This window comes from Eschscholzia californica, unplaced genomic scaffold (genome assembly GCF_041429995.1).
Source record: "Eschscholzia californica isolate CP2 unplaced genomic scaffold, dmEscCali1.0.p SCAF_5, whole genome shotgun sequence".
NCBI classification, from domain to species: Eukaryota; Viridiplantae; Streptophyta; class Magnoliopsida; order Ranunculales; family Papaveraceae; genus Eschscholzia; species Eschscholzia californica.
The window spans coordinates 14,734,933-14,748,175 of NW_028238472.1; the positions used below are offsets into that span (position 1 = coordinate 14,734,933).

Sequence of the window (13,243 nt, forward strand, 5' to 3'; positions counted from 1 at the left end):
TTTAAGGGGTTTGATTTAGTTTTCGGTTCTAAATTCTAGAGAGAGAAAGTTTTATATACTTTCAATGGAAGGAGAATTTGATAGTGTTTCAAGGTATAATCCAACTTCTTCATGGCTTTATTTTCATTGAGTTATGAATGACAATTTGTTAGTTTTGATGTTTATGTTCAAACTTATTTGTTGGATTTATATGGAAGTTGTGAAAGTATAGTTGATGCAAGCAATGTGTTTGATAAATGCTTGAAAGAGATGTTGTTGCTTGGAATGCAACTTTAGTTGGTTATACAAGACTTAGGTTGGTTGAAATAGCTATAAAGTTGTTACATGAAATGCATGTGAGAAATATTTTTTCTTGAACATTCATGATTGGTATTTATGTTCAAATTGAGAATTTCATGAAAGCTTTGAAGATTTTTCGAAGAAATGTAAGACGATGGTGCTAGAGCTTATAAAATGACTATTATGAATTTGTAGGGGTTTTAGCTAGTTTTCGATACAACATTCTATTAGACAAAATATAATAATTTGTAACAAATTTCATGTTAAATCAATTCAAAAACGAATTTGCAAATCATTTGCATGGCATTGCAAGGTGTTTGCAAGGCTCTGCAAGGTGTTTGCAAGGCTTTGGAAGGTGTTCGCAAGGTTGTGCAAGGTATTTGCAAAAGTCATGCAAGGTGTTCGCAAGCCTCTGCAAAGTTTTTGCAAGGCTCTGCAAGGTGTTCGCAAGGCTCTGCAATTTGTTTGTAAGGTTATCCAAGGTGTTTGCAAAACCCATGCAAGGTGTTTGCAAAACCCATGCAAGGTGTTTGCAAAACCCATGCAAGGTGTTTGCAAGACTCTGCAAGGTGTTTGCAAGGCTTTGCAAGGCAGTGCAAAGTGTTTGCAAGTCAGTGCAAGGTGTTTGCAAGGTATTTTCTTAGACTAGAGTTAGGTTGGTCTTTTTACTGAAATTGAAAATTACATAATTGCCATCAGGGAGGTGAAGCCTAAAAAACTTTGATGAATCCTTTTTAACCGAAGTTATAATTTCTTAGGGAGTTTTGGCCAAACTAAATGTTTGTGAACAATGTGGATATCATTTGTTAATTAGTAGTTCAGATAGAATATTTGAGCTGACTAACATGTCACAACTTTAATATCTCCATGTTTAATTTGAACTTCAATTGGTTTCTCTCTCTAAAAATTAGTATAAGACCCACAGTTTAGAGATAAAAGATTAGGAGTTAGAAGTTATAAATAAACTGATCGAGGGAAACTTCCTTTTTCTTCCCTGCCGTAGCGACACTGACATGGTTGGAGAGACTAGTTTTTCTTGCGGATTACTTAACATATATTAAATTGAAAATTAGATAAAAACAAAATAATTGAATGTCTAGTTATTGGAAAGTGAATGTCGTTGTTGGAAGTGTCAAGATCCAACTAAATCACGACCCTAACCAAAATAAGACTAATTCAAGAAAGACATTAAATAATTGTCGTTGTTGGAAGTGTCGTGATCCAAATCTATCCATATAAAGCTTTCTTAAAATTGATATAGAGAAATTGAAATATAGAATTTTTTCGAAAACGTGTTTTTGTGTAAACAAAACTTCATATAAATTGTGTTTAATTTGCACGGCTAAGAAAACATTTATTTGCATCAGCTTAAGATGAAATTTGTTTTCGAAGAGAATATATATATACATATATATAATATTAAATTGAAAATTAGATAAAAACAAAATAATTGAATGTCTAGTTATTGGAAAGTGAATGTCGTTGTTGGAAGTGTCAAGATCCAACTAAATCACGACCCTAACCAAAATAAGACTAATTCAAGAAAGACATTAAATAATTGTCGTTGTTGGAAGTGTCGTGATCCAAATCTATCCATATAAAGCTTTCTTAAAATTGATATAGAGAAATTGAAATATAGAATTTTTTCGAAAACGTGTTTTTGTGTAAACAAAACTTCATATAAATTGTGTTTAATTTGCACGGCTAAGAAAACATTTATTTGCATCAGCTTAAGATGAAATTTGTTTTCGAAGAGAATATATATACATATATATATAATATTAAATTGAAAATTAGATAAATTCAAAAAATTTGAATGTCGGTCCTATTGGAAAGTGAATGTAGTTGTTGGAAGTGTCATGATCCAACTAAATCACGACCCTAACTAAAATAAGACTAATTCAAGGAAGACACTAAATAATTGTCGTTGTTGGAAGTGTCGTGGTCCAAATATATCCATAATAATAAAACTTTGTTAAAATTGATATAGAAAAATTAAAATAAAGAATTTTTTTCGAAAACATGTTTTAGTGTGAATAAAACTTCATATAAATTGTGTTTAATTTGCACGGCTAAGAAAACAATTATTTGCATTAGCTTAAGATGAAATTCTTTATTTCAATTTCTCATTCAAAAATAGTGAGGTGAGGTGTGGAAATAGTGGCAACCGGCCCACTATTCCAGAGGGTTCCCTTCTTAGTGGCAAAGTAGGGTTCCTTGAAACTATTAGTGGGCTGACCCGGGTTGCAACCCTCGTCAACCCACAAATACCTCTCAACCTAATAATAACAAAGCTAGTGGGATCATTTCCTACATATGACTTACATATACGATAGAATGTACAAACGTTGATCATTTGTTTTTCTTTGTTTTGGGTCGAGCCCTTTAACCTGCTGACAAATTCAAAAAGAGAGAGGGGATTGAGGATAGAGATAAGAAGGATAAATAGAGGTGGTGGTCGGATTTGGTGTTGGTGGTAGGAGATAGAAAAGAAGAAAAAGTGTTGTTTTTTTTAAAATTTTGTACTCCGAGAAATTGGTCAAAATTTATAATTTCTTTTTAAAATTTTATACTCAAGAAAATTTTAGAAAACTTCAAGACGCTTATGAACTTCTCAAATGACCATCATCTTTGGAATTTAACTTATGCAAATTACACAGAAAACCAAAAATCTCTTCATATTAATGAAATTGTATGAATCTATTTTTGAAAGAAGAAAAACCAAGATTGAAAGTTCGGATTCTAGTCTTTTATGTAGAACTTACAAGTGAATCGGGGTAAAAGGTATTAGTTTAGGTTAAATTATTCAGAATTTAGAAAGTGGGGTAAAGGATATTATAGCATCTCCAATGCAACACTCAAACTCTAAATCTTAGAGTGCCACATAAGATTTTTTAGAGTTTTTCTTTAATTTTGAAGACGAGAAAATACAATGACTTTTTGTCTTGAATTTTGAAGTTGAAGAAAGAACAAAAACAAAGTTTGAAAGTTCGGATTCTGGTCTTTTATGTAGAACTTACAAGTGAATCGGGGTAAAAGGTATTAGTTTAGGTTAAATTATTCAGAATTTAGAAAGTGGGGTAAAGGATATTATGGCATCTCCAATGCAACACTCAAACTCTAAATCTTAGAGTGCCACATAGGATTTTTTAGAGTTTTTCTTTAAAATCCATCTCCAATACAAAACTCAACATGAATCTCTAAAGTGATGTGTCAAGATTTATTTTAGAGATCCTTAAGAGGATACTCTAAATTTAGAGTGTCCTCTTGAGTTTCTCTAAGTGCCACATAAACAAATCTATTAGTTTTAAACTAAAATATAGGTTTTTAGAGTTTTTCTTGAATGTTGCATTGGAGATGGTTTTGAAATAGAGTGTCTCTAAATAGTCAAATAGAAAAGAGGACATTTAGAAATCGATTTTTCACACTTGATTCAGCTGCCGATAGATCCACTAGTGCCCCGAACCTTAGAGGTCAAAGGTGCCTAGGCACACACTGAACAATTCAAAAAGAATGATAAAATAAAATTTGAGGACCTGAACAAAAGACTAGGGCACCAGTGGATCTCAAGATTCAGCTACTGCGAAATAGATGAAAATATAATTTAGATGATTCCGATAATGAAGCAATCAACCAAACAGAAAAATATTTATCCTGAGATTATCTTTTGCAAATATTGGAATCGTGAATAGAGTATTTATAACTATTTCATAGTCCCCCTAAACATTAAATCCCAATTCCACGCTTATCAAACGACTGCTCATATGAAGAAGGCAAGATTCACTCTTCCATAGCGTCGCCTCCTTCAACCACAACCTCTCTCTCTTTCAACAGCTTTACCGTAGTTGAGAGAACCTCTGCAAACATAAAATCAAAACCCAATTAGACGAACTAACCCTTATAAAACTTAGGTCATGTAGTTTGAAATCTTAAACCTATGAATAGGCTGTCCTTGACCCTCAATCCCTAAAGTTCTACTGAGCTGTGGGGATAGTCCACTCAAAGGACTTCAAGATTTCAGTCTCAAATAGAATGGACCACATCATATATGAGATTTGAGTAGAACCATTTTTAAGTTGAATAGATAATTAAATCAACTCCACTACTCAATACGCGCACAAATCAAGTAAACTAGAAAAACAACAGAAGTCACTACTTCTATTTTGAAATGAAAAAACAAGAAGCGACAGATATTGTGGTGATAAGTTACTAACCAGTCTGACCCTTAGTAAAGGAGTATCCCTTCGAACTTGTGTAAGTACGAGGGTTTGGAGAGAGGTGATTCCTCAGGTACTCCTTCCCTCCCTGAAATAGCAAGCATTAATCAGATGACTGTGTGCCAAGTCAAGTTTTCATTGAGTAGGAGACCGACAGACATACCTTGGTTATCACACAGACATCAACGTTGCTACCACTTCCGAGATCATTGAAGATACCTGAGCAGATAGCCTCACTTACAAGTTTAATACCTTCTTCCCTCTGCAAGACAACAGTAAAAAAGCATCGGACTCCAAACTAATAGAGGTCATTCTATAAGGAAGTACGAAAAACCAAATTTCTAATTTTCTTTGCAAACCAAAGACTAATCGTGAGTACTTCACTGTACTTGTTAAGAAAGACTATTTAAGATCTTGTGCATGTCAAACAGTAAGGATGCAGAAAGAAAAAGAAAGATAGCTATCGACCATGTGGTAATAAGTGAGAGATAGTGTAAAGTCAGAATTAGCAGCGAATGCAGTCATCTAGAGTTTAGACAAGTGCATAACCAAATAGCATCTAGCCAACTTACTGTTAGGCCTTCCTTGTACTTTGATTCGAACATTGCCATAGCAGCCAATGAACCAGAACCCATTGTCGCATATGGAAGAGTATCAGTGGAACCATGAGGATAGATCTACACAGAAGGATGAGACGATTTAGCTCAGAATACCTAACATGTTCGATAAATAAAATATTCGAACAAATTGACTTCTCAATATTTGTTTTAAGTAGTTTAACTCACAGTATGCAAATGAGGTCCAGTTACATCAACTCCTCCAAGCACCAAAGCAGCACTTACATGACCTTGGTATCTGGACAAGAGTTAAAAATTTCAAATGTTCAGTGTTATCCATGTTTTTGCTTAAATACTTTGTCAAGATCGTCGGTCAAAAACCCAGTAAACATTAAAACTTACTTGAAAAGGTGAGACTTTAGAAGCGTAAGAGCTGTTACAACCCTTGACTCACGGCCAGTTGCATGTCGGTGTAACTCGAGTTGGGAGCTGACCATGTCTGAAAAAGAAGCATTTTTTAGAAGGTCATAGCTAAAAAGAAAATATTGTTTTTCATACTAAACATGAATAGCTTGGAACCAGATAGCGCATTTTCTTTCAATGTAGTTGCTGCCACATGGTGAGGACCTGGAACAACATTAGAGAGAGAGGGAGTACCTGTCACCGCCTCCGTATCAGCAGCAGTTCCTGCTCCACAACAATAAATGTTTGGAGCCATGTAGTGAATTTTCTCACAATTTTTATCGCAGACAATGGGACCTTCAGTAGCCCTCGTATCTGCCCCAAGAATAACACCATCCTGAGGGAAAAAAGTTCAGAAACCATGGGCATAAATAATTGAAACTTCAAGAACACAGTCAAATGATGAGCTATTTATCATCATATACACATGATTAGTGCCCAGCATTGCACAACCTTATCAGGACAAGACTTAATAAGTACAGCTAAAATTTTACTAAGAATACTTGTCTTTAAGGCTTAAATGCATAACATCTTTATATACTTTAAGCATCATCAAAGAGTAACACTAGACAAATGTTTTACATACTAAGACAATGTCTAAATAGGCACATAAGATGCGCAGCGGTACAGACGCCAAGAGTCGAAGTATAGGTGTACCGCATCAGGAATTACGCATAGGTTTTATTGTGACTTCCTATGTTTTCTTTAACTTGTAGATATAGTTAAAAGGGTAGAAGTGACAATCATATCCTTTAACTTTATACTATTAGGAAACTAATTTTCTGGAGTCCTATAAACAAACTCAAGAAAATATACTATTAATAGAATAAAAATACTATTACTACATCAACATATATGAAATTGAAGCTACACCTCTTTACCACCTCGAGGCACCACCACACATTGTCAAACAAAACTGCATTTAGGTGTAAGAACATGGAAACACTTTTTTAAACATAGATACTATCTATTCATGGGATTGAGCCTAGTTCCGGTTGTGGAAAACACAACGAAATGCATGACAGTGTCGGACCTTTATGGTATTAACATGATTCTGCTAGCAGTATGTCATTTGTTCTTTCTTTAAGTTACATAGTACCTTCAGGTTATATTTGTGGAACAGTGGAAGCTCGTTCTTTTGTAGTATAGGTGATCCATATATGAATCAGTTGTATTAATCTTTTGTAATAACCCTATACGGGTAATTTGTAGGCACAAATTCCAATGTTAGTGTTCTGTAATAGAAGGTACGAACAGGTCTGAATGGTTACTCTTCACTCCCTAAGAATAACCATTCAATAACCCATTATATATCTTTTTTCTTCTCCACTTTATCAATATTTCCCTATAATGACATCCAAATTTTGAACTTACTATGCACAAATTCCTACTTGAAATCTAATTACACAATGTGTTCCACCACGGCAGCTTATGCATCATCACACACCCAAGAAACTACTTGTCTAACTTTTCTTCCCCTAGTCTCAAGAGTCAGACTCTCAACCAAGAGCCCTAACTGACCCAAGAAACACCCGTCATTCATTAAACCGACGAGAAACAATCACAAAACCGAAGAAGGTAAATCCACTAATCTAACTTATTCCGCTACACATATATTAATCTGGAGCCATCAATAAGTGTCATCTTTTCATATCTATGAAAAGTAAGTTCATAATTCATCACTTCAACTTACAAAAACAAACCTAACCTTTTCGTAAACCATTGATAGAAACATTGATTTCTAGCACATGAAGATGACGCAAGTATGATTCAAAAAGTTGTAGGTTATTAGTTCATAATACAAACATTAGCTCAGAGAGATCCAATTCAAACCCGATCCAAAAGGTAAACAAAAATTAACGAACAAAAAAAAACTTACCTTGAAAACCAGACCTACGATTGTAGTTCCAGTCTTACGATAAGAAGGTGGATGAACACCTTTCTTTAAGAGCATTTCGTTTCTAACACATAAATCAAAGTTAAACCCTACTTTTGAAGGAAGATCCATTGTAGATTGTTGAACCATATTTGATCTAGTAACTTTTAGACCTAGAAACAAATAAAACCAGGAAAAAATTGATTAGTTTGAGTTTGAACTAGATACCATTAACAATTGGATAAAATCATAAAAAAATCACTCCTATCTATGTAACTGATCGAAACTCTGCAATTATTTCAAATTTCCCGTAACCAATCTGATAGTATTTAGCAAGACCAAGCTTTACTAACAATGTGGGAGTCGAGATGAGAGAGAGAGAGAGGAGAAGGAAGTAGCTACCTTCTGTCAGTGCTCCTCGCCGGTGAAAACCGGAGGTGGACGTTCTTGCTGGAAAGGGTTTAAAGTGAGTCCAGACGGGAGAAGGAAGGGAGAAGAGGGAGACTTGTTCTCTAAGTTGGGGGTTTTCTCTTGATTTGTTAGATTTTATGTAAAAAAAATTTTTCCAATGGAACACTATGCAGTGATGGGGAAACATCTTTGGGGTTAAATAAACGGGGAGTGCTATATGTACAAAAATTTTGACAAAATTCTCGAGACTGAATAACCCATTTTCATTAAAAGATAAAAGTTGATCACATTTTTTCAAAGTTTGACTTTTATCTGGACCGTTCTTTTAGAATTTTGTCAAAAATTATTTGTACAACTCGCATTTACCTAAATTTAAGAGTGAAATAATGTATTAATTAGATGTTTCCAATTAAATTTAAGAGTGAAATATGTATTAATTAACGAGCACATGGACTGGAGGTGGCTTTCATCCTTTTCTTTCAACCGTCTTAAGAAGTTTCCTCATGTTCTCTCTGAACCCCTTTCAGTCTCTTTTTTGTTCGCCTCTTGTGTTTCTTTTCATGTTGTCTCCTCTTCCTTTTCGCAAAGTATTTTTATGATCTCCAAACGAACAGACTAGAACGTGTGATCAGTGTGGCGAACAAAACCTTTGCGAGAGACTAAAGAAGTTTTCTTCTTGCTTTGATCTCTCTATATATTTTTATTTGATCTATTTCTTCTCGTACTTTAGGAGACCGGATTACATCGGGAACAAACACTGACATCTCATTCAATCGAGCGTGATGATTTACTGCTCGATTGTCTGGTGGTGGTGTTCACAGGGAAAAGAGAGATTTGAAACAAAAAAAATCGTCGACTATGGCAGCTTATCAACAGTCTTACCAACATGGAGAAGGAATGGCGGTAGGGTTGGAGAACGAAAAAAAAGGATGCAAAAGAAAATTCACTCAAAATTTTACACAAATTTTCTTATTTTCCCATACCCATAGCAGTACCCACAAAAAAATGAAAAAAGATAACCTAGTATTTGTTGTAATTGTTGTTTTCTAAAACCCATTAAATACTATTCAACAAAACAAAAAAAAACCCATTAAATACTCAAAAGGAAAAGGAAAACAAGGACAATTTTGTATGCATATATTTACTTAAATACAAGTCTACAATACAAAGCTTCACACAGATTTAAGTATCAACAAAGACAAAGCTAGTTAACAACAAACTCATACATATTATATAGAGTGAGAAAGTCATAAGAAAACTATCAACTGATTTGGAGCTCAAACATCTCTATTCAGTCTTCACATGTTCACCATGATTAATTTATCTAGCAGAAACACTAGATGGTCTCATCTCAAGCTCGTCACGGGCCACGGAGTCACCATACCAGCCGATAAAGAAGGACGAATCCTCGGGACCCGCTTCACAACCGAAAATGCTTCATTCAGACGAGCCACACGGGTCGTGAACTGAGATACTTTCTGCAAGTTTAGCATCCCACCACAAAACATCAGGGTAAGACTAACATGAATTCAAGGTTTTGTTAATTTAAGGAAATCCAAAGAGAACAAGCACATTTAAGGAAGACCAAAGTGATCTGCAAGTTTGTACTTCGGTTATATAAGATAACACGTTGTTTTCAAAGAGGTTTGGGGTAGAGTCTACAGCAGAACCCATGGCGAGGAAAAGTCTTGTACTCTAGTGGCCAAAATCGAGGACAATATAAGACTAGTATTGAAAGGGATGTAACGAGGCAAGAAGTAATCGTGATCGAAAGAAAAATAGAGAGAAGAATGAGTTCAAGATCTGATCTTATCGACGTTCATTCTTCTAGCTCCTCTTTCTACTTATCTATTATTTTGTTTCTTCAATTTTTCCTTCTTCCTCTAAAGGAATCATCAACTCACACCTAATGTTCTACTCAAACTAGTCCTGAGTTGAGTAATATTTCAATCAACCCGCTTATTTTTAAAGAGTCGATTCATTAGAATGAATCTAAAAGAAACCCGACTCGTTTAGAAAATTACAGTACTTAACCAAATCCAACTTGACTAGGCTCTCGAGCAAACCAAAACAGAAGTTCAACCACAAATCAATCAATTGGCCTTAATCCATCTTTCAAATTTAGGTTCTGTCCAGCTTATGTTTTTCTCCGCATGGTCCAGCACAATCACCAAACCTTTCTGACAGTCACACAACTCACCTCACAGGTACAAATTTGTGCTTCTGATTAAAATGTCCCATTGATTCTAGATTTTTTCCGTTCAAATTGAAAACATTATAAAATACTACCATTACCGCTCGTTGTACCGATGACAACAAACTTCAAACTTAAGCAAATACTATTACGAAAGCGAAATGCCTCAGGCAATGAACTTTATCTATCCACAGTTGGAGCCTTTGTAGACGAAAATGTTTATCCAAAAGAGATTATAATAGACAGTAAAATGCAAGAACTTATAACACTCATCAAGCTGGTTTTAAATGATCAAGGTAGTTTTTTCTAGGTCAGATCTGAAATCTGACTCGAGTCCATTTCGGGCCTTTTGGTTTGGATCCAACCGAATCAGGCGATTCGGATAAAGATGAGTCAGATTCAGACAAGGAGAACAAGTCTTCCTTAGGTAGTCAGATAGCAGCTCTCTCCCTATTGCAGTTAAAACTATTATCATGGAATCTAAATGATATAATGAATTTTGAGCATAATTCGATAATTTAAAACTAGGGTTTCAAATAGAAGATCAGAACTGAGTAATTCTAACACTTAATTATCATAATAAGAACAAAAACAACTCAAGGTTTTAGTAGAACTGACCTTGTCATCAAGGGTGATCTTAAGAGCAAAACTCTGGCTCTTCTGCTTCATCTTATGCAATCTCCTCTTTAAAATGACAAACCCTAGTAAAGCAGCAGCAACAGATATAGACCAAACTGGACTAACCCTAAAAACACAAAATTTCAAAACCTCAAATGGAAGTTTCCACCAAATGATCCCTCTTTTCTCTCTTTCAACTGAATTCACTGATTCCTCAGGAACATTTCCAATTCCATCTACAACTTCACTTCCTCCTGCTTCAACAAACTCAGCAGAGTTCTTCCCACCTTCTCCATCTGCACCTTCCATAGCCATACTGGATTCAGAAGAAAACCCTAAATCATTTTCAATCTTCATGCCATTATCAAAACCCTGGTCACCCTCTCCTTCATTACACTGTAATTTTGCAGGTAATTTTTCAATCACATCACCAGAATCAGACCAGGATTCACCACAATCATTAACATTTTCTTCAATTCCTTCAAAACCCACTTCTCTTTTACAACCATCTGTAAACCCTAACTCCCGATTCTCTACCAAATCCTCAAATCTCCTCGAAACTGACTCATCACTAGCAGAATCAGACAAAATTTCACTAGATTTCTTCTGCGGGAAAGTAATTCCTTGAAAACCCACTTTACTTAAGACATCATCAGAAGATGGATCAACCCAACTAGGATTACCCGATTGAACAGAACTTTTCTCGCTACAGTGATCATCAGAATCTACAACTATTCTACCATAACTCTGTTCAGAATCTAAAGAGAAGTAATCAGACCTAATTATACCTTCTGCATCTCCTTCAACATCAACAAATTCGTTCGAGTAATTGGGTGTTTTGGGCGAATTTGGAAATTCAGTATCGGAATTGTCTAGTAATTCCCAGTCCTGTAAATCCCCTGGTTCTTCCATGACGATATGGAAAGATGAAGGGGGTGGTTTTTCTAATTGTAGATGATAAATAGAGAAAAGGGAGAATAAAGTAGCTTCCTGTTGTTTTCTCTTTCTTTAGTTTTAGGTTAGAGATATTCTTTGACAGGGAGGAGAGGTTAATTAGCTTGTATGTGTCACTTAGGGGCTCAACCGCTTAGATCCTGTCTTGAGGTGAGAATCTTTAGTTTCTTGATTTAGATTCACTGATAGTTGAAGTATACCGCTCATGGTTTGATTAGGGATTTCTCGGACAGTTACAAACCGCTCATTGTTTGGCTCAGTTAGACAGTTACCAATCAACCCGTCAATGAGTGGTTTGGATACTATTGGATACTAAACCATCTATAGAACACAATTTGTTTTCCATGAAAATCGACGAATCGAGTTACTCTCTTCATACATTGACGTATAAAATCAAGACAACACTTTTTAAAAACCTGAAGAAACAATCAAACTAACATAATACGTCGAAAAACATTTAAAACATTTAAGGCATGTGCAAGCCACCAACCTATACACTATATAGTAGCTAGTAACATTCATACATGGATTGTTTTAATCTAATACTAGCTAGTAACATTATATTGCAGTAGTGTTGTTGTTTTGTGTGGATAGTAGTTATTTGTGTTTCTGACAAGAATTTGATGAAAGATTATGTATTTGTATGAAATTATAGAGATATGATAGGTATATTTTTTTAAAAAAATTATGTATATAATAATTGAATTTGACTGGTTCGCTTTGGTTTCAATAATTCCTAAAAATTACATCCACTTACCGAACCAAATCAGTTGGTTTTTGGAAATCCACAACTGTACCAAACCACTCGTTATTTGGTTCAGTTTGAAAACCGACCTGACCGATTTGGTTTGATTAGTTTTGGCCTATTTTTGCACACGCCTAATTTCTGGGGAATAAATTCTCTAGGGAATCTAAGTTTTTTGTATATTCTCGGGTGAATATTTTATTTTCGTCCAAAAATTCACTTGATCAAACATTGTCCCCTAATCTTCATCTTCCTTATCACCACCACAACAATTTTCCGCCACCACCATTCCGACCACCACCATGTCGATCGACATTGTCATCTCTTCTCCTCTCTAACTCAATGTTGCCCCCCCCTCTCTCTCTCTATCTCTTTTATTGTTGATCACTCATTATTTCTCTCGTTTTAGACATATTTCTCTCGCGGTCTTTATCTATCTTTCTCGCAGTCTCTCTCCCTCTCTCTTTCGGTCTGTATAGACCTCTATAAGGAAAACCCAGAGTTTGTGGGCACGAAACGGTCATGGCCACAAAATGTTTCGTGGGTACAAAATGTTTCGTGGCCACAAAATCCTCGAGGAGGGTTGTGACGAAGGGAACACTTTTCTTTGTCGAAGCGGTGTCTGTGTAAGAGAGGGAGTAAAACAATGAGAGATCGAATGAGAAACAATGAGAGATCGAGATACATAAATAGTCAGAGCAATAAAGAGAGATAAGAAGAGATAGACAATGAGGAATCGAGAGAGAGAGAGAGAGAGAAGAAGGAAAAAAAATAAGAAAACTAGAGTAAGAAGATGAAGATTAGGGGACAGTGTGATCAAGTCAATTTTTGGATAAAAAAATATATGCCCTTGAGTCAATATTCATTCCCCGAATTTTTTTTTAGTTTTTGAAGCCGTGGCCTAATACAAAGAAATAATACCATTCACAC

At 35.2% G+C, this 13,243-nt stretch overlaps 2 protein-coding genes across 2 annotated transcripts; both read right to left on the reverse strand.

Moving 5' to 3' along the window:
- Positions 1-3,839: 3,839 nt before the first annotated feature.
- On the reverse strand, positions 3,840-7,987 carry LOC147537345 (proteasome subunit beta type-7-A-like). The gene is made up of 9 exons (XM_086640755.1): positions 7,794-7,987; positions 7,395-7,564; positions 5,711-5,852; positions 5,456-5,552; positions 5,282-5,351; positions 5,069-5,173; positions 4,660-4,758; positions 4,494-4,584; positions 3,840-4,136 (listed from the first exon to the last, which is right to left on the reverse strand). The coding sequence occupies exons 2-9, from the start codon at positions 7,539-7,541 to the stop codon at positions 4,060-4,062; spliced, it is 828 nt and encodes a 275-aa protein (XP_086496881.1). The 5' UTR covers positions 7,542-7,564; positions 7,794-7,987; the 3' UTR covers positions 3,840-4,059.
- A 926-nt stretch (positions 7,988-8,913) lies between these two features.
- LOC147537346 (uncharacterized) lies at positions 8,914-11,738 on the reverse strand. Its single transcript, XM_086643573.1, has 2 exons — positions 10,615-11,738; positions 8,914-9,280 (listed from the first exon to the last, which is right to left on the reverse strand). Exons 1-2 carry the CDS (start codon positions 11,524-11,526, stop codon positions 9,149-9,151), a joined length of 1,044 nt encoding a protein of 347 aa, XP_086499699.1. The 5' UTR covers positions 11,527-11,738; the 3' UTR covers positions 8,914-9,148.
- Between the last annotated feature and the right edge of the window lie 1,505 nt (positions 11,739-13,243).

Coding starts and splice junctions, on each gene's coding strand:
- LOC147537345 (XM_086640755.1), bottom strand. CDS start 7,541: ATGGTTCAACAATCTACAATGGATCTTCCTTCAAAAGTAGGGTTTAAC. Junction 5,352..5,455: donor CTAAAGTCTCACCTTTTCAA/GTAAGTTTTAAT, acceptor ACTCTTGTCCAG/ATACCAAGGTCATGTAAGTG. Junction 5,174..5,281: donor CTGGACCTCATTTGCATACT/GTGAGTTAAACT, acceptor CCTTCTGTGTAG/ATCTATCCTCATGGTTCCAC.
- LOC147537346 (XM_086643573.1), bottom strand. CDS start 11,526: ATGGAAGAACCAGGGGATTTACAGGACTGGGAATTACTAGACAATTCC. Junction 9,281..10,614: donor AGATCACCCTTGATGACAAG/GTCAGTTCTACT, acceptor CTAAACTTGCAG/AAAGTATCTCAGTTCACGAC.